This window comes from Protopterus annectens, chromosome 3.part0 (genome assembly GCF_019279795.1).
Source record: "Protopterus annectens isolate FY-2018-M chromosome 3.part0, PAN1.0, whole genome shotgun sequence".
NCBI lineage: Eukaryota > Metazoa > Chordata > Ceratodontiformes > Protopteridae > Protopterus > Protopterus annectens.
This window is the reverse complement of record NC_056731.1, coordinates 1,943,981,656-1,944,006,678: the sequence shown is the minus strand read 5'-3', so window position 1 is coordinate 1,944,006,678 and position 25,023 is coordinate 1,943,981,656. Positions and strand designations below refer to the sequence as shown.

The 25,023-nt window shown below is 42.3% G+C and overlaps 1 protein-coding gene across 1 annotated transcript in view; it reads right to left on the bottom strand.

The window, feature by feature from the left end:
- Positions 1–25,023, bottom strand: part of DHX30 (DExH-box helicase 30) — a 1,694,732-nt gene that overhangs the window by 1,284,343 nt on the left and 385,366 nt on the right. Inside the window, exon 10 of the mRNA XM_044066068.1 lies at positions 1,956–2,771. Within this exon, the coding sequence (XP_043922003.1) occupies positions 1,956–2,771 (816 nt within the window). The remainder of the gene's footprint in view (positions 1–1,955; positions 2,772–25,023) is intronic.

Sequence of the window (25,023 nt, the reverse complement as noted above, 5' to 3'; positions counted from 1 at the left end):
AAAAGTGTATAGTCATACCCTTCGGAAAAACAAGGTAACCCCAAGCTACCATATAGGTGGCAACCCACTAAGCACAGAAGAGGTTATCAGGGACCTGGGAACCCAGATTGACAGTGGCCTCTCGTTTGACACTCACGTTGCTAAAGTGGTTCGAAAGACCTTCTACATTGCCCACCTGATCATGAAGGGATTCACATCCAGATCAATTGAGGTCATTGTTCCCCTGTACTCTTCACTTATCAGACCAATCGAGTACAATGCCCCATTCGGGATGTATCTCACCCGACACCTGCAGCAATTGGAGAGACCCCAAAAGTTACTCACCAAAAGGATAAAGGGACTCCAAAACCTGTCATATGCTGCCAGACTGAAGAAACTCCAACTCTATTCAGTTGCATACCGTCTGCTCAGAGGTGACCTGTGCCTGACATACAAGGCCATGACCAACCCGGAATTAATGGACATGCTCCACCTCAAAAAAAACAAATCCACCAAAACCACTAGAGCAAGAGACTTAAACCTTAGCATGGATATAAATAGGACGTGCTGGAGGGAAAGATTTATCACCCAAAGACTCCCCATGCTGTGGAATAAAATCCCGGTCCATGTGAGGCAGAGCACCTCACTGGCTATGTTCAAGAGAAATCTTGACCGGTGGATGGGAGATTGTAGGTTTACCCCGGGAATCATCTCTGTGTCACTACTGGACAGAGGCAAAACAAACTAATGGGCACAGTATTTCTAACATAAGGGGCAGCGTAAGCCACATAACTTTGGGCTAGGCTTATAAATGCCCTAGGGCAGTTAGCCTAGTATAAACCTATGAACCTATGATTATGTATTTTTGAAGATTTTTTAAGGGTTGCTTTTCTTAATTGAACTGTTAATTGATTTATTTTTTGATTGATGGATTTATCAATTTGTAGGGGTAGATTACTATTCATTTGGATTGGAATAATTTGTTCTGAAAAAGGCCTTTATGTAAGGTCAAAAGCGCTTAACATGTTTGGTCATTAAAATTGCTTTACATGTCTCAGTGAGTCCTCTTTTGTGTTTCATCTTGGTGATTTGTGCCTTAGACTTTAAAGATTCCCTGGCACTCCTCTGGCAGAGATGCTGGGTAAGCAAATTGGTGTAATTATGGAAATAATTTTTCTGAGCTAGGATACAGAATTAGAATTGTCTGGACATAGTAAGGCCTTGCTGAGTCTAATTATGCTGCCAAAAAAGCAATTACTAGAAAATGGATATCAAAGTCTAAACCAACTATAGTAGTTGAAGTTGTGAATATAGTGACAGAGATAAAACAACTGGAATTGGTATTTTTAGAAAAGGTTAGGAGCAAATTACATAGGAAAAAATGGGAACAATACATACAGGGGAGGAATGAGACTGTGTCAATATGGTTTGTTTTCATTTATATAAATGTATGATTATGTCATAAATAATAATTTAATAAAGATGCTTTTTGCTAAACAAAAAAAAAAACAAAAAAAACACCGACTAGGGAAAAAAAATGATTGTGGTTGTAGTGTAATCTCTCAAAAACTATAAATTTGATGCAACTATTACAGAGTGATAAAAAAATCAGTGAAGACTCATGCCAAAGTATGCTCTAACGGAGATGACTATGATGTATGCAGTGTGGACCGTGAGGTGAACAGCAGTTAGAACCTCATAACAGGTAATGCTGACACATGTATACCAAGTAAGAACCAAGGATGGTTAGGAATACTCAAAAGTCTATTTGAAAATGATGAAACACTGCTTGCAAAGTAAATCTAGCTACTTAATCTGCAATATAGTACCATGGCAACCAGTAACAAGTTAATCAGTGCAAGGCACATTACTAAAATCTCCCTATTTTAATACAATGTTAAAAAGCACTTGAATGAAAAAGATGTCTGAGAATCCTGCATGAAACATTATTCCATCACTGAGCTTCATGCACTTACCTCACTGAAAGACTCCATGTTTCTATGCAACATCGGAGAAATGTCTTCAAGATAATGTTCCTTAACTGGATACATGAATCCAGGTACTTTAACTACAGTGCTGTTGCCAAAATACTGTGATATCCTCTCTGTGTCCCCCGTAGCACTCATAAGCACCACCTTAAGTTTCGGGTTCGACTGTATGATGTCCTTCAACAGAATCAACAAAAAATCTGTGTTCATATCTCGTTCATGCACTTCATCCACAATAACATGACTAACACCCACTAGAGTTGGATTTCCCTGCAGTTTTTTGAGGAGGATACCTACAGTGCAGAACAAGAGTGATCCTCCCCTAGATGGCAGCATACTCTCTAATCGTACTTGGAACCCTACATGCTTTTTAAGATAGGGTCCCAGTTCATGGCCAACCCTGTGTGCTACAGAAACAGCACTAATCCTCCGTGGTTGTGTAATTAAAATGTTACAGTCCGCACCTAGCTTGTCCTTGATGTACTTCTCCAGTATAAATTGTGGAATCCTGGTGGTCTTGCCACAACCTGTCTCTCCAGCAATGACGACTACCTGATTTTCTTCTATTGTACTGACAATGGTCTCCTTCTCTATATCGACCGGTAATATGCTGAACTTGTTCATCGGACGCTTGTTCCAGAGGTCGTATAATTTCTGGCTAAGTTGAACTGAATTATTCTCTGACATGGGCTCATAAGGTTGCCCAGTGAAAGCATCGGTAATGGAGTTGAACCCATCTGGTATCACCTCATCAGTGTCAGAGCTGCCAGACTCTAGAGAACGTGCTCCAGTGCAAGATGAGTACTTTGTGTGTTTGGGCGCAGATAAGCATGGAAAAAAATAAAACATAGTTTAGAACAATTATAGCATCTTACATAGACCTCTTACAATTTGATGTATAATTTTTACATTTCATTATCCTGTAATAGTACAGAAAATACTTTCTTCACATTAGCAAGGTCAAAATACAGTGTTAGTGGGCTGTGTAACATTCTTCCAGACAACTTCCCTGCAGCAATGTTAATAGCAAAAAAAGAGTGGGATAGTCTAGTTTTAGACCATAATTCCACAGGATTGTCAGTAATTAAGTATTTAGCACAATCACTTCAAATAAATTAATTTCTAAAAACCAAATAAATCCAGTTCCAAATCGTCCTACTCCAAAAGGGAGACCGACTACAGACAGTTCCTTTTGTAGGTTTGTAGGTTTTATTTTTATAAGAACTTCCATTGCAGATTTCTTCAGATCCATTTCTTAAATCTAAACTGTCTAGGACTATGTTGCTACTATAAATAGTATTGCAGAGGGGGAGTAGTACACTGTGGCTCAACTCAGTTCTACCCAATTAGTCTTTTACCTGCTCAGAATTAAGTCACCTGATAGGATGTTAGACCTATCCTCATTTGCATGAAGATACTCACAAGTACTGTTTAGTAAGCCCATATGGCCAACCCTTGGAAATCTTGTGTGTTGCTAAAGCTACCTGACTGAATCTTAAAATAGTTTACAGACTTTTTTGTGGTCAACAAATATCATTATTGTTGTTAATAACAAACCACTTGCTTTTTGGCCCTGTAAACAGGTGTTAGTTTCAGGTTCCTGCATCTTGGTTACATTTTCATCTTTGAAAACATTCGCCATTCTTTTTTGTACATAATTTGCGATATTATGAAGATATGCGCTTGCTTTTATGGTGCTCACACTTGACTGTGGTCCCTTCTGTCAAAGCTTTATGGGATTCAATTGTACGGGGCTCTCTATTTCCACTTTAAAATTTTCTGTTTACTGACATTGAAATCAATTCACGATAAAAAAAAAACGTTTTATTAAAATGTCAGAACAACAAAACAGCCTCAACTGTTTATTAGAGCCTGTTGGTTCTGCTGACCTGAGAAAGCCTGCATCAAGCAAGTGAAAGTGCTTATACAAAGTTTAGATGCAACAACTGGATCTGAAGAAATCTATGATGAAAGCACTTATCCTAATAAAGCCTAAAATAATAACAATTTGTAGCTAGTCTCCCTTTTGGAAGAGGAAAAATGGGAATGTATTTATGTGCAGAACTGCTTTCTGTAGAAACCTGGGGATTAGTAGCAAGGGAGGAAATGCATAAAGGAGACCGAAGGCCAGTCATGAACTACACCATCTCTAGGTGACCCTCCCAATGGAGGGATCACAGCAAATAACCTGCTTTATTTGTTGATGGGAGAGGAAAAAAGATTGCAGCAATGCTGGCCCCAATGATGGAAAATTATCTCCACCACACTGACATTGGGAGACCACTCGTAAGGCATCAGAATGGACCTGCTTAGTTTGTCTGCTATAACGATGGTGCACTGCTATTAGAAAGCAATTGGCTGAGATTGCCCATTGCCATACTCTCACAGCTTCTTGGCAAAGAGGGTAAGATATGGTTCCTCCTCTTGTTTGCTTATGTACCAAACTACCAACATATTTGTCAGTCTGTGTTGCAATTGTCCCGGATGGGAGAATATCTTGAAAAGCCTACAATGCTAGGAGGGCAGTCCTCATCTCCAGACATTGATATGCACCTTTGTCTCTTTGGGGGGCAACAAACCTTGGATTGCCCTTCCCAAGTAGTGCACCCTCCCATCCCAGCTGGGAGATGTCTGTGGTCACTGTGGCCATGGGCAGGGAAGAACAAATGGACGGCCTTTGCAAACCTAGTTTGAATAAATTCACCAAAGATAACTTTTGCATGTTTCTGTTATCTTGACTGGAGCAGATAATAAATGTTGAACAGACCATTAAATATAAAAGTACTCATGTGGAACCTGGCCAGGGGAACAAGGGTGATGGATGCTGCCATGGATCCCAGAGCTTGTAATATTAATTGAGCTGGAAGGAAAGAACTTTAAATAACTTTCTTCACTTGGGACCCCAGTGTACTTATTCACGTAAAGGGAAGAGGGGCTGTGTTCTTCAGAAGAGCACATATGAACTCCAGATTCTGCGCAAGTGTGAGCTGACATTTGTTGCAATTGACTATTATTCCTAGATGACAACATGACTGGAGCAAGTAGTCCCTTGCCTGAAGAAGTCGATGCCTGGTTGGAGCAGTTATGAGCCAGTCATCTAGATAGGGAAACACCCAGAATCCCAGCAGTCTCAAGTGAGCTACTACCACTGCCATGCATTTGGTGAACACCCTGGGAGCTGTGATGAGACCAAAGGGCAGTGCTCTGAACTGGAAATGACTGGCTCACCCAGATGGAAGTGTAAGTATCTCCTGTAGGGCCTGTTCATTTTGAAGTGATAGCTGGCATCCTGAAGATCTATTGAGCACATCCAATAGTCTTTGCAGCAGGGGCAAAATGGACTGAAACGTGACCACGCGAAACTTTGTATACTGAACAAACTGGTTTAAAATCCAGAATCAGTCTCAAGTCCCTTGTCTTTTTTGGCACTAAGAAGTATCTTGAGTAAGTTCCAGACCCTCTCTGGTTTGGGAGGACCTCTTGGATGACTCTTTTCTAGCAGCTTTTTTATTTGTAGAGATGCTGCTTTCCTCTGACTGGGTGGAACATTGGGCTTTTCTTCATAAGTGTGGGAGGTGCTAGGGAAAATGGTATAGTATAACCTCTAGATATAATCCTCTGCACACATGAATCTTTTGTGACAGATAGCCAGGCTCTGTGGTGCAGGGATAAACAACCTCAGACTGCTTTCAGAAAGGGACAGTCAGGCCTCCCTTCAGAAGTAATGACAGGACCTATCTCAGAAAGGATCTCTAAAGCCATGGTTCTGCGGATCACCTCTGCTGTGAGGATAGCAACTTCCGTTTGAATCCCCCCTTTGCCTCAGGGGGAACTATCTCCACATGAATCCTGCAAAGGCCCCAGGGACTTCTTAAACCACATCTTTCTGTCACCTCACTGGTTCTTAGAGAAGGGCCTTTGAGGAGTAGAAAAACATACACCCACAGCAGATAGGCTCTTTCCGTACTGTTCACACCTAGAGTGTGTCTAACTCATTCACTCCAATGGAGCCGAGGAACTTTGTAGTGCAACTTCCAATAGGCAGAGCCTAAGCCTTTTGCAATACTTAAATTATGGACTCCCACTTCAAACAAATGCTCATATTTCTGGAACCTTAGGGATTATGAAAGAAGTTTAAATTACAAACTCTTCAGCACAAACTTTTTATGGCGGTAATATTTTTTAGGTTCTAGGTCTCAAACAGAATTTTATAAGTCATAGCAAACACAGTAACTATTATATTTGTAATATTTTATAAACAGCTTACAATATCTCAGGAACCAGTCAAGATATACACATACCGTCACAGCAGCAATTTATTCATCTAGCTGACAGCTTTCATATGAGGCTAAGGAGGTCTGTCTGTATTTGCTTTTTGAGATATTTAGAAAATGTGAAAATTATATCCAAATAAATTAATATCACAAAAACAGTTCATGTATATTTACCTGCAATGAACAGAGGTCCAATACTAATACAGTTGAGTTTGCTACTGTATAAGCTTTAAGATTAAATATTTTAAAACCTTTTACATAGCATGGTGTTTGGAATTATTGATGCAAATATGAACAAGCAATATTTGACACCTAGAAGTGTCAGTAGGAGTTAACTGCAGATGCACCTGGAGGCATCACTCTGATGTAATGAGCTGACCTTAGGGACAAACAAAGAAGATCCATCAAAGGACACACTGACGACTGGAGACTTAAATGGTTATGCAAAATCACATAAGCATATCCTGGCTTGTCCCCTGATGGCTATGCCTCAAACTGCCACCAGTGAGGTACCTTGCCCAGCATGTGAGATCCAACTCATGGATGCATTTGACAGATTGGAGGGTGGCCAGCTGCAAGGAGATTCTGTTTCCAAACATAGAACAAGAAAGAGATTTCTTAAACTCCTTGATCAAATCTCTTTGCAGTCTCATATAATGTAAGGGGTAATTCAACAACTCAAGTGCAAAAGGCACTAAAGCATAAACACACTTCCTAAATTTGTCCAGCACCCTAGGCTCCCTATTAGGGGGAGGGACAGAAGAACTCTGCTCTGCTAGTTACTTTCTTGTAATTGCAGCAAGAACCATGGCATTAACAGGTACTCACTTGCTCCAGTGGGCATGGTCTTCGAGGGAGGAGGGGCAAGAATTTTATCAGTCTTTTTGGTATTGGCTCAACAGTGTCCAGCTCATTCCAAGCAGTTCACTGAGAGACTAAGAAGACGAGCTCATCAGCTGGAGGGGGGTTGTCACCCAAGAAGTAGATGAGCCAGACCCAAAAGTCTCCAGGAACACAGATTCTTCCTGGGTGGGGTTATTGAAAGACCAACCACTTTTCTGCTCCAACAGCACCAGGATGTCTCCGAAGGAGCCGTCATCAGATGGTGATCTGGGAGGCCCCACCACATCAAAATGAATGTCCTCTTATGAGAGATTTCTGGGGGAATCCAAGTGCCTCTTCTTGCACGTCCTCTTTCATGGGACTTCCTCAGTAGGAAGTTCTTGGGAAGTGCTGGAAGAGATAACATTGCCCTGACAGACTAACTGGAGGCTTATTTGGGTTGGCTGCTTCAGTGGAAGAGATGGCTGCAAACACACAACAGTATGAGACAGGGTTGTCAGATCTGATGGAAGAAAGGCAGTCTGTTCTCTAGTCCTGGAGAAAACCCCCTCCACAACCTCAAAAGCAGAATGCCTAGGAGAAATGGAAGTTGATGGCTCCAAAGCTGGAACCTCTGATTGTTTTATAAATCTTAACAGGAGGTTCTGCAGCCCCATCAGAGCTCCACCCAAGGAGGAAGTCAGACCACAGCTATCCATTACTGAGATTCTGAGGAGAAGAGAGAGCTCTGAAAGCTTCTGAGTCTACTCCAAGCCCCAGATCTGGCATCAATGCTTTGGCTCCAGCCTCCAGCTCTGAAACACCCTGTGCCGATCAGCTCAGGGAAACCATCAGAGTTGAAAAGCAAAAAAAGTCTTCAGATCCAAAGTAGACACCCCCAGGGAGTTCAGATCCCATGGCTCCAAAACAGCAGGATGGATCAGAGAAGGAGCTATCAGAGGGGAAATGGACAGACATCAAGTCCCAGGCCTGAAAGGGGTGAGAGCCGGGAGAATTCCCATCTATACCTATGCTCTGAGGAACTTCCTCCTCATCCTGTCCATGTCTGCTTCTGAAAGGTTTCTGGAGGATCAGAGAGAGGACATAGTGGAAGGTAGGCTAGAAAGCCTTTGAGGCAAATCCTCTAGAAGTGAGAGACGAGTCTGGATGGAAGTGGATCTGATAGAAGCGGCTGGGTATGGATCCAAGCAGACCATGGTTTTTGTGTTGTCAGATCAGAGGCTGATGGAGCTGACTTTTTACATAAATCTTAGCAGGAGGTTCTGTTAAAGGAGTTGAAGCTGAAGTTGGAGATTGATTGGCAGACATTTTCCTAGCCTTCTTGTCTACTATTAAGTGTGTCAAGCTTCAGATTTCTCTGACTTTTTAATGGGGTTTCAGCTAGAGCCACCGAAGATGAAGATGCAGAGGGAGAAAGACTCTGCAGAACTAATTTGTTCTTGCAGTCAAGTCAAGGTCCTAGAATTAAATCTGGAGCAAATGGCACAGTCATCATCAAGATATGCCGGACGCAGCCAATACACACATTCCCTCTGGGCATCAGAATCTGGGATCTTATGCCCACAGGAAATCCACTTTTTAAATCCAGAGGATTATCTGACATCTTAAAACTGCTACAAAGAACATGCAGCTGAACACAAAAAGGGTGACAGTGGTGCAGTGGTTAAAATTGTCACCTGACAGGAGATTCTCAGGTTGGCTTCACAGCTGGGGTGCCTTCTGAACACAGTCTGCATGTCCTCCTTGTGTTCGCATGGGTTTCCTCCAGGTAATCTGGCTTCCTCCTACTTTCCAAAAACATGCATGTGGAGTATTTCTCCTTGGGCCTCTGCTGGAAATAGGTTCTGTCCTAGTTGGACTTTCCCAGTCAACAAATATTAAATAAATAACCTTAGCAAAAGCTATAAGAAAATCTACATAGACAATTTTTTTGATGGAAAAAGAGAAAGGAAGGAAGAAAAAGGAATAACTACCAACAATGGCAATCTTAGTACTCAAAAGAATCGAAGGATACCAGCAATGGTAATGAGAGATGTACCACAAAGGTAAGTGACAATACAAGGGTAAGGAAGAACACCCTCACAAACTCAGGAACCTCACATGGCCTTCCTGAAAACACTAGAGGGGATAAATGTATCACCAAACACCATCATACTAGGTGACTTCAATTACCCTAATATAGACTGGCAACACTACTCAAGCCCAAATACCCTAGCCCAAAAGATCCTGGAATTCATAAACTCAAATGCCATGGAACAACTAGTCACCATCCCCACAAGAGGAGAAAACATACTTGATCTCATCATCACGAACATGGGAGCACAATGTTCAACACCGGAAGTATACCCCTCACTGGTGAGATCAGATCACAAACTAATCTCGCTGGAGGTCCTCATCCCACCCCCACCTGAAATAAAAAAGACCACAGTAAAGAACTTCTCGAAAGCCGACTTCACAGTTCTAAAGACCAGTGTGGTCTCCTTTAAGGCCCCGAGCCGGCAGAAAACAGTACTCAAGCCGCTGAATCACTTACAAATGCCTTCTACCAGCACCTGCAGGACTGCATGGATAAGGCAATCCCAAGCTAAACAAAGACTCTTTGTACCAAAGGCAAGCGTCCAGTCTGGTGGACCCCAGCCATAAACAAACTCTACAACAAAAAGAGGAAGCTACTACAAGATAGAGCAAAATCCTTAAAAGGTAAGACACCCTTGATCACTATAAGTAAAAAACTAAGAGCTCTCATAAAATCATCCAAAGCAAATTTTGAGAGAAAAATAGCTAAAGACTCAAAAGACAATCATAAGGCCTTCTTTAGCTATGTTAGAAACCTGGGAGGAAACTCCCAGATATGCTCAGAACTAGTACAAAATGATGTGAAGATTACTGATCCTACAGACATTGCCAACATACTGGCTGACAGGTTCAGTGCAAACTTCTCCCCCCCAAAAGGAGAGATATCTATACCAAACGATTGCAGCCCCCCAAACATCTCCAACGCCCAAGTGAGAACTGCTCTCTCCAAAGCAAAAAACACAGCATCCATGGGACCTGATGGTGTCCCCGGCTATGTGCTCCACGAACTCAATGAGGAATTAAACCCACAGCTAGGACAGCTGTTTAATCAAAGTCTTACCTCTGGATACATACCCAGGAGTGGCGCACTGCAACTGTGGTCCCACTTCACAAAGGCGGCCTCCACCGACCCTGGAAATTACCGGCCCATTAGCTTGACAAGCCTTATCTGCAAAGCCATGGAGAGGATCATAATGGACCTCATAAATAAAGACATAGGGAATTTGCAGACTTTGGATCCAACCCAGTTTGGCTTTGTCAAAGGCAAATCATGCCTTTTAAACTTGGTTGACTTTTTCGAAACAGTCACCAAAGCCATTGATGAGGGAAAGGCAGTCCATACAGCCTACCTCGATCTGGCGAAGGCCTTCGATACAATACCCCACTCGGGTATCATTGAAAAACTCATCAGCATAAATGTAAACCCATACATCACAAGATGGGTTGCAAACTGGCTGAGTGACAGAACCCACAGGGTCAGAGTTGCTGGCGCCATGTCAGACTCAAAGCCTGTCACAAGTGGTGTCCCACAGGGCTCAGTCCTGGGCCCACTCTTGTTTGGCATCTACTTTTCCAAAGTACAAGCAAACACAGGAGTGTTATGGCTGACAAAGTTTGCAGATGACTGCAAACTGGGCGCCATAGTAGAAAACACATCTGACACAGATATCCTTCAGAAGGGTCTCACAGAAACGGATAACTGGTGCCAGAGTCATGGCCTAAAGTTAAATGCCAAAAAATGCATAGTCATACCCTTCGGGAAAAACAAGGTTACCCCTAGCTACCAAATAGGTGGCAATCCACTGAGCACAGAAGAAGTTATCAGGGACCTGGGGAGCCAGGTTGATAGTAGTCTGTCATTCGACACCCATGTAGCTAAAGTAGTTAGGAAGACCTTCTACATTGCCCACCTTATCATGAAGGGATTCTCATCTAGATCAAGGGAGGTCATAGTCTCCCTTTACTCATCACTCATCAGACCAATGATTGAGTACAATGCCCCATTCGGAATGTATCTGACCCGACACTTGCAGCAGCTGGAGAGGCCACAAAGTTCCTCACCAAAAGGATAAAGGGTCTCAAAAATCTGTCCTATGCTGCCCGACTGAAAGAACTCCAGCTCTACTCAGTCGCCACCGCTTGCTCAGAGGTGACCTTTGCCTAACATACAAGGCTATGTCAAACCCAGATTTGATGAATATGCTTCACCTCAAAAATCTAGATCCATCAGAGCCACAAGGGCGGGAGACTTAAACCTCGACACGGCTATTAATAGGACGTGCTGGAGGGATAGATTCATCACCCAAAGACTCCCTATGCTGTGGAACAAAATCCCGGTATATGTGAGGCAGAGCACCTCGCTGGCCTTGTTCAAGAGAAATCTTGACCAATGGATGGGAGATCGCAGATATACCCCAGGGATTACCTCAGTGTCACTGCTCGACAGAGGCACAGCAAAATAATGGGTATAGTTCCCCATACTAAAGGGGTGGCGTAAGCCACAAAACGATGGGCTAGGCTTGTAAATGCCCTCGGGCAGATAGCCTAGTATGAACCTATGAACCTAAGAACACTAAAATATGGGAGAGAGGGAGGAAGGAAGAAAAGAAAAGAAAAGGCAATATATAAAAATGTAACTCACAACTACCACAAGGAAAAGTCTGAAGAACACACAAAAAATGCACAAAAGCTAGGAATCTGCATCTGATACATAATGGTAACAAACGAGACCTGAGGTACGTTGGTGGGGCATTATGGGTAAAGGGAAGAGCACGACAGTTGTACGATCCGATGATCTGGTAGTGTCCAACTTGGATCTGAACCAGTTAGTTGAGGAAAAAATTAAAATGAAATCAGATCAAGTGTTTATACTTCCATACTAGAAACATAGAACAGTCTCCAAGCGATGAATCTACGTGACGGAGAGAACAAACCAGAGGAAGAAACCAGTCAAGCTCCCAAAACCCGGCCTCATGTAAGGTGCTGTACTAGGTAAGCCATGAACAATGTCAAGAACAGAGGGAACTTAGTAAACAAATACAAAAAAGAACAAAGGAAAAACTAAATTAAAGGGAACAGCACCCCAAAAATATTTCTATGACATATAACAACAGAGGTTAACGGATAAATGAGCTGCTGGACAAGACATTCATCTCTGGTCTATGAATGAAATGCGGTAAACAAGGACAAGTATGTGTGTCAGGAAATGTATGCTCTCATCAAGCCAGGAAAACAAAAAGAGCATTATTCATTTGCAGGGAAAGTAGACTTAAAGCCCCTCTGGGTGCCTGGATAAAAGGGAAGCAAGAGTGTGCTATCAACTATCAAGGTAACAGCCACAGGAGTCAAGCAGCAGACAAAAACATTAGCTATGACACAGATATGCATACATATCTATGTATACACACACATACACACACCTATTTCACTCTTCACTGCCTAAATTATTTCCTCCTCAGCCTGTTTTGTATCCAAAGTGCTACACCAGGAAAAAATATTCTGAAGACAGATGGATACAGCAACTTAAATCTCACACCTGACTCTTAACATTCCCCAATTGCCAGGATAAATTTTATTTTCTTCTACCTGAAAGACAGACTAATAATTTTCCACAAACACTCTGTAGTCTCCAAGATTTAATACATTTCCCTTTTGCCAAAGTTTTGTCAGAAGCAGCTCATTCTGTTGGTATGATTGCATCTTTAGTAATATAGGTAATGGCTGCTTTCTTGTGGCCAGATCTGGAGCACACACAATGTACAGTCTTGGTTACTAAATCCTTCTATGGAACTCCAGTCCAGTTGCTTATTTATACTTTCACAAAATGAATGCAGTAAATTATTTCTGCTTTCTCTGGTATAGCAGAAAATCTTACATTCTCTGCATACTGTGTCCACTAGCCTGACAACTTTTTGAAATTTTTCTTCTTGAGAAGCCTCATTTTCAGCCAATCTTCCCTTCATTTCAGATCTCTGATTTCTGCAGTTTTATCAGCTCATCTGCACAGCCATTTAACATTTCTTCTATTTTTGATCCAGACGTATGTTAGTCTTCCAGTATCACACTTCATTTAATCACCTCTGAGTGCATTTTATGATTTTGTCCTCTAAATTACTGGAAACCATTCTCCAGTACTAAAGTTGCAACCTGAACTGCTTTTTTGCTAAACAGCTGCAAGGTTCTTCCCATCCAGGGCGGTTTCTTCTTTTTTTGTTCAGTTCCTCTTACTTTTTCCAAATGTCTGCTTTGCTGGCATCCAGGTAGCACAACTACTAGCCAGTAACATAATCACCTCCCCCCCTTCTGACAGTACGTAATCAACATGATGTGCTTTCATTTTGGAATTCCCTAGCTTGTTATGCAAGAAGTGTGCTTGCACAGGCTAGAAATCTGTTGCTATGAGCTGTTACACCCTGACACTCCAATTATGACCTGATCCAAATAACAATCTGTCTGCACCATTAAATCCAAAATAACTAGGATACATGCTTTAAAGTTTGCTATACTAACTATACATTGTTATTGTGCTGTAAATAATCTTACTTTAAAACTGCGCATTTTTTCTGGTGAGAGGAGTGGCAACCAGACAGTTTTATGCTTCTGATCGCTTTAGACCCATAAACATGCATTGTTACTATTGACCTGTATAGTCTTTTGAGCTTTTCAGGGTTTACTTGCTATAAGTTGAGTGTGTGCGCACAGTGCTGCACAATACACAACAATGCGCACAGTGCTGCACAATACACAACAATGCTGTGGCCTGTACTCCACATAAGCAAGAGAATTGTCTGTAGTTAACCAATTGCTACCCTTGGCAGAGATGCAGGGAGCTTTTAGCTGCCTCTGCTGTGCTGCAATCAGCAGAGTGTGGTTTTACAGCAGCACAATGTTAACTATTCCAATGTTGGTACTGGTAGTTTAGCAATGAAAATCAGGCTATTGCAACGGAGCAGTCATCACTAGGGATGATACTATCGATTCATTTTGTAGTTACTGTCTCACACCCTTGTGTTGTTCCTGTTTGCTTGTTGTTTTAAACATATTGTACGTTTTATTTACTACTGTATTGCTGGGTACCAAAGCGGTACACTGAGTAGCACAATCAGCTCACAGCAAAAGATTCACTTGTTCAGTTCTTGGTTGGGGTGCCTTTTGTGCAGAGTATGCATGGTCTCCCTTTATTTTCTTGGATTTCTTCTGGGTACTCCAATTTCCCCTGACCCCCCAAACACATGCAGGTGGCTGACTGATGATGATAAATTCTCCTAGGTGTGTGAGTGATACAGAAGGCAGGCCTACTTGCCTAGTAAGCTCCGGAGATGACAGCAATTGTTCATAGGGTTGCTATAAAAGTCTGATGTGACTACAGCATAAATGTGGATTAATGACTCCCACTACTGCTACTCTGGTCATTATTACCTCTTGCACTTAAGATCTCCTGTACCTACCTCCTAAACTACTAGTTATATAACTGGTGGCACTTAACCTAGTAAAACACACACTCATCTGGCCAAAGTGGAAAAGCAATCAATTTGCATCCTATCGTCAAGTTTCATAACACATGGCATTCTTATGCAGAGAAGAAACTGCCAAATGCACACAGATGAAGAAATATCACAATTACCATGACATGATGCAATCTGCAAGAGATTTAGGAGCCTACCCAACATGGAGGTATCCTTTCTCATCTAAAAAGATGACCTGTAAGCACCACATATTATCACCCATACCTGTATACGAACATACCAAATTAGGCATATGTTGAGGCAATCAAAAATTCACTTCTCAAAATCCCTAGAACTAGAAAGATGAAGTCTCAGCAGAAATCTAGCACAATATTATCACCCTTGCATATACTGAGTCACCAGTTACAGAGTGTAAACTATCCACTGCCATAAAGTCTATGAGAAGTGCCTGCATAACTGGGAACGCCACTGTCAGGTATGCTGACTCAATGCCTATAATACTGGAAAAGGACAGGGTGCCAGTTACTTGTCTTTCCAATGCCAGGGTCTGTGATGTTACAAGAGCTCTTCAGTCATTCACAGACGAGCATGAATATGCTCTAGTAAGAAGTCTTTGTGGGTCTCAATGACTTGTGGTGTTCAACCCAAGGAGCAGAGAGGCTCGACAAAGCTCACTACACACATGTCAAATGCAGAAAAGATTCCTGCCTTCACTCAGACTGATGCCTAAATACAGAGAAAAGTTAGCTGAATCAAAAACAGCTAGTAATGTTACTCTGGGGGGGGGGGGGGTCCAAAATATGTCACATCCTGGGAAGATATGGTAGAGACAGGCCAACTTGCTTTGCAAGGGACTGTCTACATCCTCTTGCGCCATGGCTTCCATTTACTGGCCAACGCCTTTGCTGCTCCCAGTCTTTTTTTTTTTTTTTTAAAGCAGAGTCCATTTTTTTTAAAGCAGAGTCCATCTACTGGACATTCCATCATATCTGATAAAATTACAGCAAACTCCAATTCGAGCTACATGAAGGCTGCTTTTCTCAGTGCCAGTCTCAATAACAAACTGCCTAATTTTCAGGCTTGACAGCAACTTGAACACACCAACTTGCTGAAATTGAGACTTTGCTTCATTGTAACGGTGGCACTCCCTCCTCACCTGGGTTCAGTTCTTAGCATTCTTTCAGTCCCAATGGAAACTGTGAGGGGCATTTCGATATCTGCTTATCACCTCTAGGCAGATTACCTGTGATTGACAAACTAAAGTTCAACTTACCCTAATGAAAACATCAGTTTATAGACTTCTATGGAGCAACTTCTATTAACAAGTTAAGAAATTATTGAATGTACTCACTGAAGTAACCGTAATTAAAATTACATGATGGGTGACTCCAACTATTCCTCCTTCAACTGGTGCACCTATATCTCAAAAGCTGGTTACTCTCAAAGATTCCAGGACTTAATAAAAACTCCCTAGAACAAATAATAAACCAGTCCAAAAGGCTGGAACATTCTAAATCTTGTCCATATCAACACAGCCACCACATATGCCACTCCTACAGTATCTCTATTTATGGTTAAATATGAACATACATAAGTGACCTTTCCTTTTGAAGTCTAACTTAACCCTGCAATTATGAATTTAAGGGCTTCAAACATACAAATCTACTCAAGGACTATGATGAGCTCTCCAAAATTACTTCTAATACCATCAGTCCTCATGCAGCCTTCACAGTTGTTTTGCAGTGGAGTTCTAGTCCCACCTTCAAAGTGTACAGGGTTCGCAGTCTCCACTAGAACCAATAAGATGTTTGTGCTTTCACTAGAGGACTCAACCTGGTGATGAACATGAGCATGACCAGGATTGAGTAAGATATTGTTTGAGTTGGATTTTACAGCTTGGGAGTTTGTAAAAATAATGTGAAATCACAAACTTATTGCTTACCACTAAATTTTTGCCCTTCTTTACTTAAATCATTACACCTGTAACAACTTTCCCTTCTGCACCTGAATCAATACATCCCTTTTCACCCACTCAAACACTTATCTCTTTTTTTCTAACTACCCCCATCCACCTCTCAAGTATCCCCAAGTTACAAACCTTCTACATACACCATTTATACCACGCTCTCGCTCATATGCTATTACCACCATTCTCCTACACACTAACATTTTCTCTCCCTTCCTACACAATTTTATAACTTACTGCAATATCTCTCATACTCTTTACAAACCTATACAATACTAAAATCTCTCTTCTTACATAATTTTATAACCTACTTCATTACATACCTTGAACTTCTTGCAATCTTTCTTTACTGAAATTTAAGAAAAATAAACTTCTTTACATTTTCACTCATACATTATCAATTCATTTACTTCCTGCAAGATTTTAGAGGTACATATAATTGTGGATGTAATAACTGTCTATACCAGTCTTGCAATTATGTTCATTTTTTTTTATAAAAATTGTAACTACTGTTTTTCTGAGAACTGTTGAAATTCACTTAACATAAATGTACTATGATGGAGAATTTTTTCCCCAGGTATCTGCTGAAAATGGGCTCCACCCAGTCAGACTTTCCCCATCAACAAAAACAAATAAATAGGAAATTTAAAAACGAGGAACATTGGTAGTCCAGCTGTATAAACGATCTCTAGAAAAATTTCTAAACCCTGTACAAGATGTAAATCTACTCACATTAAAGACCATCAAATAAAAGATCAGCAAAAGTTAAACATGTCCATTTTGGAAGACCAACACACACCTTAACTGAAACTAGCCAAGGATAGCTATAAATCCTTCCTAACATACATCATAAAAATAAGAAGCAACACCAAGCAACGTTCTGAGCTAATCAAAATGGTGTCACCTACTCTAATTCAAAAGTTATACCCAATACACTTGGAAACAAATTTAGTGCTAATTTTACCCAAAAAGCAGTCATTAAAATACTTTACCCTAAAAGCAATAATCAAAGTTGCACAGATCCTCAATTCCCCTACAAACCTGGTAACATTAAGGAGCATGCCTAACATCAGTCTTAAAAACAAAAACTAAAATTACCACCTCCATGGGTCTAGACAATTTACCTGGCTACATTATAAATAGCACCAAACATGCCTTAGTGAAAGCTCTTCTGGACTTAACTTAAGCTTGTCCACAGGGTATGACCCTGACGTATGACGAATGGCTACTGAGATGCCTGATCCTGTGGGGGGGGGGGGGTGCCCTTCCACAAAACCTGAGGCAGTAGATTCATTGACTAGACAGTCTAATTTGTAAAGCCTTGCAAATCATATCTGAACTCAATAACTAGGATATCACACTTGTACTGCTAGTTCCTCAACATAAAGAAAAAAAAGCAAACACTGGATCTCACTCGCCAAAAATGTATTAATCTTAAAACATACAAGACTTTTGGGTAAATTTTCATCAGTGTATAAAAACTACTTACACACAGCCATCTTTCTAATAGGTTCATAGGTTCATAGGTTCATACTAGGCTATCTGCCCGAGGGCATTTACAAGCCTAGCCCATCGTTTTGTGGCTTACGCCACCCCTTAAGTATGGGGAACTATACCCATTATTTTGCTGTGCCTCTGTCGAGCAGTGACACTGAGGTAATCCCTGGGGTATATTTGCGATCTCCCATCCATTGGTCAAGACTTCTCTTGAACAAGGCCAGCGAGGTGCTCTGCCTCACATATACCGGGATTTTGTTCCACAGCATAGGGAGTCTTTGGGTGATGAATCTATCCCTCCAGCATGTCCTATTAATAGCCGTGTCGAGGTTTAAGTCTCCCGCCCTTGTGGCTCTGGTGGATCTAGATTTTTTGAGGTGAAGCATATTCATCAAATCTGGGTTTGTCATGGCCTTGTATGTTAGGCAAAGGTCACCTCTGAGCAAGCGGTAAGCGACTGAATAGAGCTGGAGTTCTTTCAGTCGGGCAGCATAGGACAGATTTTTGAGACCCTTTATCCTTTTGGTGAGGAACTTTTGTGGCCTCTCCAGCTGCTGCAAGTGTCGGGTCAGATACATTCCGAATGGGGCATTGTACTCAATCATTGGTCTGATGAGTGATGAGTAAAGGGAGACCATGACCTCGCTAGATCTAGATGAGAATCCCTTCATGATAAGGTGGGCAATGTAGAAGGTCTTCCTAACTACTTTAGCTACATGGGTGTCGAATGACAGACTACAATCAACCTGGGTCCCCAAGTCCCTGATAACGTCTTCTGTGCTCAGTGGATTGCCACCTATTTGGTAGCTGGGGGTAACCTTGTTTTTCGAAGGGTATGACTATGCATTTTTTGGCATTTAACTTTAGGCCATGGCTCTGGCACCAGTTATCTGTTTCTGAGAGACCCTTCTGAAGGATATCTGTGTCAGATGTGTTTTCTACTATGGCTCCCAGTTTGCAATCATCTGCAAACTTTGTCAGCCATAACCCTCCTGTGTTTGCTTGTACTTGAAAAGTAGATGCCAAACAAGAGTGGGCCCAGGACTGAGCCCTGTGGGACCCCACTTGTGACAGGCTTTGAGTCTGACATGGCGCCAGCAACTCTGACCCTGTGGGTTCTGTCACTCAGCCAGTTTGCAACCCATCTTGTGATGTATGGGTTAACATTTAAGCTGCTGAGTTTTTCAATGATACCCGAGTGAGGTATTGTATCGAAGGCCTTCGCCAGATCCAGGTAGGCTGTATGGACTGCCTTTCCTCATCAATGGCTTTGGTGACTGTTTCAAAAGTCAACCAAGTTTAAAAGGCATGATCTGACTTTGACTATACCAAACTGGGTTGGATCCAAGGTCTGCAACTTCCTATGTCTTTATTTATGAGGTCCATTATGATCCTCTCCATGGCTTTGCAGATAAGGCTTGTCAAGCTAATAGGCCGGTAATTTCCAGGGTCGGTGGAGGCACCGCCTTTGTGAAGTGGGACCACAGTTGCAGTGCGCCACTCCCTGGGTACATATCCAGAGGTAAGACTTTGATTAAATAGCTGTCCTAGTTGTGGGTTTAATTCCTCATTGAGTTCGTGGAGCACACAGCCGGGGACACCATCGGGTCCCATGGATGCAGTGTTTTTTGCTTTGGAGAGAGCAGTTTTAACTTGGGCGTTGGAAATGTTTGGGGGGCTGCAATCGTTTGGTATAGATATCTCTCCTTTTGGGGGGGAGGGGGGGGGGGGAGTTCGCACTGAACCTGTCAGCCAGTATGTTGGCAATGTCTGTAGGATCAGTAATCTTCACATCATTTTGGACTAGTTCTGAGCATATCTGGGAGTTTCCTCCCAGGTTTCTAACATAGCTAAAGAATGCCTTATGATTGTCTTTTGAGTCTTTAGCTATTTTTCTCTCAAAATTTGCTTTGGATGATTTTATGAGAGCTCTCAGTTTTCTACTTATAGTGATCAAGGGTGTCTTACCTTTTAAGGATTTTGCTCTATCTTGTAGTAGCTTCCTCCTTTTGTTGTAGAGTTTGTTTATGGCTGGGGTCCACCAGAGTGGACGCTTGCCTTTGGTACAGAGAGTCTTTGTTTTGCTTGGGATTGCCTTATCCATGCAGTCCTGCAGGTGCTGGTAGAAGGCATTTGTGAGTGATTCAGCGGCTTGAGTACTGTTTTCCGCCGGCTCAGGGGCCTTAAAGGAGACCACACTAGTCTTTAGAAGTGTGAAGTCGGCTTTCGAGAAGTTTTTTACTGTGGTCTTTTTTATTTCAGGTGGGGGTGGGATGAGGACCTCCAGCGAGATTAGTTTGTGATCTGATCTAATAGTCACATAAATAAGTTAACCAATCATTAGGCTAATTAAATTAAAGGTATATGCACCTACAAACAACAGTACAAATATATAAGAATTTTATTTTATTTTATTGCTGCAGTGGTCACCTCAAAGCAAGAGGTTCTCCAGTTTGATTCTCCGCTGGGGCGACTTCTGTGTGGAGTCTGCATGTCCTCCCTGCGTTAACGTGAGTTTTCTCCAGGTACTCCGGTTTCCTCCCACATTCCAAAGACATTTGTCTGGAGCATTTTTCCCCAGGCCTCCCATGAAAATAGGCTCTGTCCTAGTTGGACTTGCCCCATCAACAAATGTTAAATAAATAAAAATAAATATTTGCCAGTGCATTCAGTCCTGGGGGTTTATCAGCCTGAAGTCTCTCTATCCATTTATATTCGGTTACCACCGTCCTATTAATATAATCATCTCTTCTGTTCCTGAGAGTGACCTTCTGAACTCATCATTCTCTCTTTCGGCTTTTCCCGTTAGGGGTCGCCACAGCGGATCATCTCTTTCCATTTCTTCCTATCCTCTGCATCTTGCTCTGTCACACCAACCGCCTGCATGTCCTCTCTCACCACGTCCATAAACCTTATCTTAGGCCTTCCTCTATTCCTCTTACCTGGCAGCTCCATCCTTAGCATCTTTTTCCCAATATACCCATCATCCCTCCTCAGCACATGCCCAAACCGACGCAATCTCGTCTCTCTTGCTTTGTCTCCAAACTGTCCAACATGAGCTGACCCTCTAATATACTGATTCCTAATCCTATCCATCCTAGTTACACCGATTGCAAATCTTAACATCTTTAACTCTGCCACATCCAGCTCTGACTCCTGCCTTTTTGTCAATGCCACTGTCTCCAACCCATATAACATAGCTGGTCTCACTACCCTCTTGTAGACCTTCCCTTTCACTCTTACTGGTACCCGTCTGTCACAAATTACTCCTGACACTCTTCTCCACCCATTCCACCCTGCCTGTACTCTCTTCTTCACCTCTCTTCCACATTCACCATTACTCTGAACTGTTGATCCCAAGTACTTAAACTCGTCCACCTTTACCAACTCTACTCCCTGCATCCTCACCATTCCTCTACCCTCCCTCTCATTTACACACATATATTCTGTCTTAGCCCTGCTGACCCTCATCCCTCTGCTCTCTAGAGCATATCTCCACCTCTCCAGAGTCTCCTCAGCCTGATTCCTACTCTCACTACAGATCACAATGTCATCTGCAAACATCATAGTCCACGGGCCTCCTGTCTGATCTCATCTGTCAACCTGTCCATCACCACTGCAAATAAGAAAGGACTCAGAGCTGATCCTTGATGTAATCCCACCTCCACCTTAAATGGATCTGTCACTCCCACTGCAGTCCTCACCACTGTCACACTACCCTCGTACATATCCTGTACCACTCTTACGTACTTCTCTGCCACTCCCGACTTCCTCATACAATACCACAACTCTTCTCTAGGCACCCTGTCATATGCTTTCTCCAAGTCTACAAAGACACAATGCAACTCCTTCTGACCTTCTCTGTATTTCTCCAACAACACTCTCAGAGCAAACATTGCATCTGTAGTGCTCTTTCCTGGCATGAAACCATACTGCTGATCACTAATCATCACCTCCCTTCTTAACCTTGCTTCCACTACTCTTTCCCATAACTTCAAGCTGTGACTAATCAGTTTTATCCCTCTGTAGTTACTGCAGCTCTGCACATCACCCTTATTCTTAAAGATAGGTACCAAAACACTTTTTCTCCACTCCACAGGCATCCTCTGACTTTCCAAAATTTCATTAAACAATCTAGTTAGAAATTCCACTGCCATTTCTCCTAAGCACCTCCATGCTTCCATTGGTATGTCATCTGGGCCAACAGCCTTTCCATTCTTCATCCTCTTCATAGCTGCCCTTACTTCCTCCTTGCTAATCTGTTTCACTTCCTGATTCACTATCCCCACATCATCCAACCTTCTCTCTCTCATTCTCTTCATTCATCAGCCTCTCAAAATACTCTTTCCATCTACTCAACACACTCTCCTCTCTTGTGAGTACCTTTCCCTCACTATCCTTTATCACCCTTACATGCTGCACATCTTTCCCAGCTCTGTCCCTCTGTCTAGCTAATCGGTACAGGTCCTTTTCTCCCTCTTTAGTGTCCAATCTCTCGTACAACTCTCCATATGCCCTATCCTTAGCTTTCGCCACCTCTCTCTTTGCCATGCGCCTCGTCTCCTTATACTCATGTCTACTTTCTTCATCTCTTTGACAATCCCACTTCTTCTTCGCCAGCCTCTTCCTCTGTATACTCTCCTGTACTTCCTCATTCCACCACCAGGTCTCCTTGTCCTCCTTCCTCTGTCCAGATGTCACACCAAGCACCTTTCTAGCAGTCACCCTTACTAGTTCTGCTGTAGTTACCCAGCTATTCGGTAACTCTCCACTGCCTCCCAGTGCCCGTCTTAATTCTTCCCTAAACTCCACTTCACAATCACCCTTTTTTAACTTCCACCATTTAATCCTTGGCACAGCTTTCACACTCCTCCTCCTCTTCTTGATCACCAACGGCATTCTACATACCACTATTCTATGCTGCTTAACTACACTTTCCCCTGCCACCACTTTACAGTCTCCAATCTCCTTCAGACTGGCCCTCCTACATAGTATATAATCAACCTGTGAGCATCTTCCTCCACTCTTGTACGTCACCCTATGCTCCACCCTCTTCTTAAAATACGTATTCACCACAGCCATGTCCATCCTTTTCGCAAAATCCACAATCATCTGACCTTCTGCATTCCTCTCCTTAACACCATACCTACCCATGACTTCCTCATCCCTCTGTTCACTTCACCAACATGCCCATTAAAGTCTGCTCCAATCACTAGTCTCTCACCCTTGGGTACACTCACCACAACTTCATCCAACTCACTCCAAAATTTCTCTTTCTCATACCCAACTTGTGGAGCATATGCACTAACAACATTCATCATTACACCATCAATTTCAAGCTTCATAAACATCACTCGGTCAGACACTCTCTTCACGTCTAAAACACTCTTGGCATATTGTTCCTTTAGTATAACCCCTACCCCATTTCTCCTGCCATCCACACCATGATAAAACAATTTGAACCCGTTTCCTAAACACCTGGCCTTACTTCCCTTCCATCTGGTCTCTTGCACACAATATATCAACCTTCCTTCTCTCCATCATATCAGCTAGCTCTCTTCCTATACCAGTCATACTGCCAACATTCAAAGTTCCTACCCTCACTGCTACACTCCTAACCTTCCTCCTATCTTCCTGCCTTCTGGCATGCCTTCGGCCAACAGTAGCCCAATTTCCGCCAGCACCCTGTTGGCTAACAGTACTGGTGGCGGTCGTTGTTAACCCGGGCCTCGACCGATCCGGTATGCAATTATGAAAAGTTCTCCGCATCAGTAATTTTTGGCAGAAGTTTTACGCCGGATGCCCTTCCTGACGCAACCCTCCCCATTTATCCGGGCTTGGGACCGGCACAAAGAAATGCACTGGCTTGTGCATCCCCAGTGGCTGGGTTAGAGTGACCTTCTGAACTATTCTAGATTAATTCAGGCCTTACATCATTCTCATTAACATGTTTAGCTAGAGAATTCATAAGAATACCCCTCCGTACATCAGAAATATGCTCTGAAACACATTCTTTCAGTTTCCTATTAGATTTACCAATACAGAAGAGGGGCAGGTCATACAAAGAGCGTGATAAACCACATTAGTAGTACTGCATGTGGCAAAATACAAACCATTTTTTCTGAGTGACAGGGTGAATAAAATCAATGCTACTGCAACATTTGTCAGCATGGGAGGAGTCAGTCAACAAATCATGCTGCTTTGCCAAGGATGGTATGCACCTCTCCCCTCTAGGCTTTCGAATACTAGCTAAAACATTGTCTTCCCTTATAGTGCCTTTTTAGACAACACCAAACTGAAAGTACTTCCGACATAAATCAAAACCAAGAAAATCTAACAGTATTGCTGCTCAATGCTAGGAGTCTAAACAAAAAACTCCAACCCTAGAAGCTCTCTTTACCCAAGAACGCAGACATCTATGTGGTCACTGAGACATGGTTTAAAACAGAGGAGAATACACCAAGGTTATAATGCCGTCCACTCATTTAGACCAGCTACTACAAAAACAGAGACTAAAGATGGAGATGCCTTAATTTACATCAAAAATAAATGCACCTAAAGACTGGTCAAACAGGACAATGCACTTAAGCTACTCCATGTTGAAATCACCATAGGCAAAATCCAATGCCACTTCCTTGCAAGTTATAGGTCCTCCTCTATGCCCCAGGAAACCCATACCATGTACTTAAACTTATTGGAAACACTCACCATCCAACCCAACATCATATTCATGGGCAACTTTAATTGCCCCACTATTAACTGAGAAACCTTTATGACACAAAACACACAGGCACAGACAGTCAATACACCAATTAGGGGTGCAACCATACTGGAACTGGTTCTCACTAATAAGATTCAGTGCTGCAAATCCACTACTGTAAGATCTTCCCTGGTAATCTCAGACCACAAAATGGTCTTCAATGAAGTAAAAATAA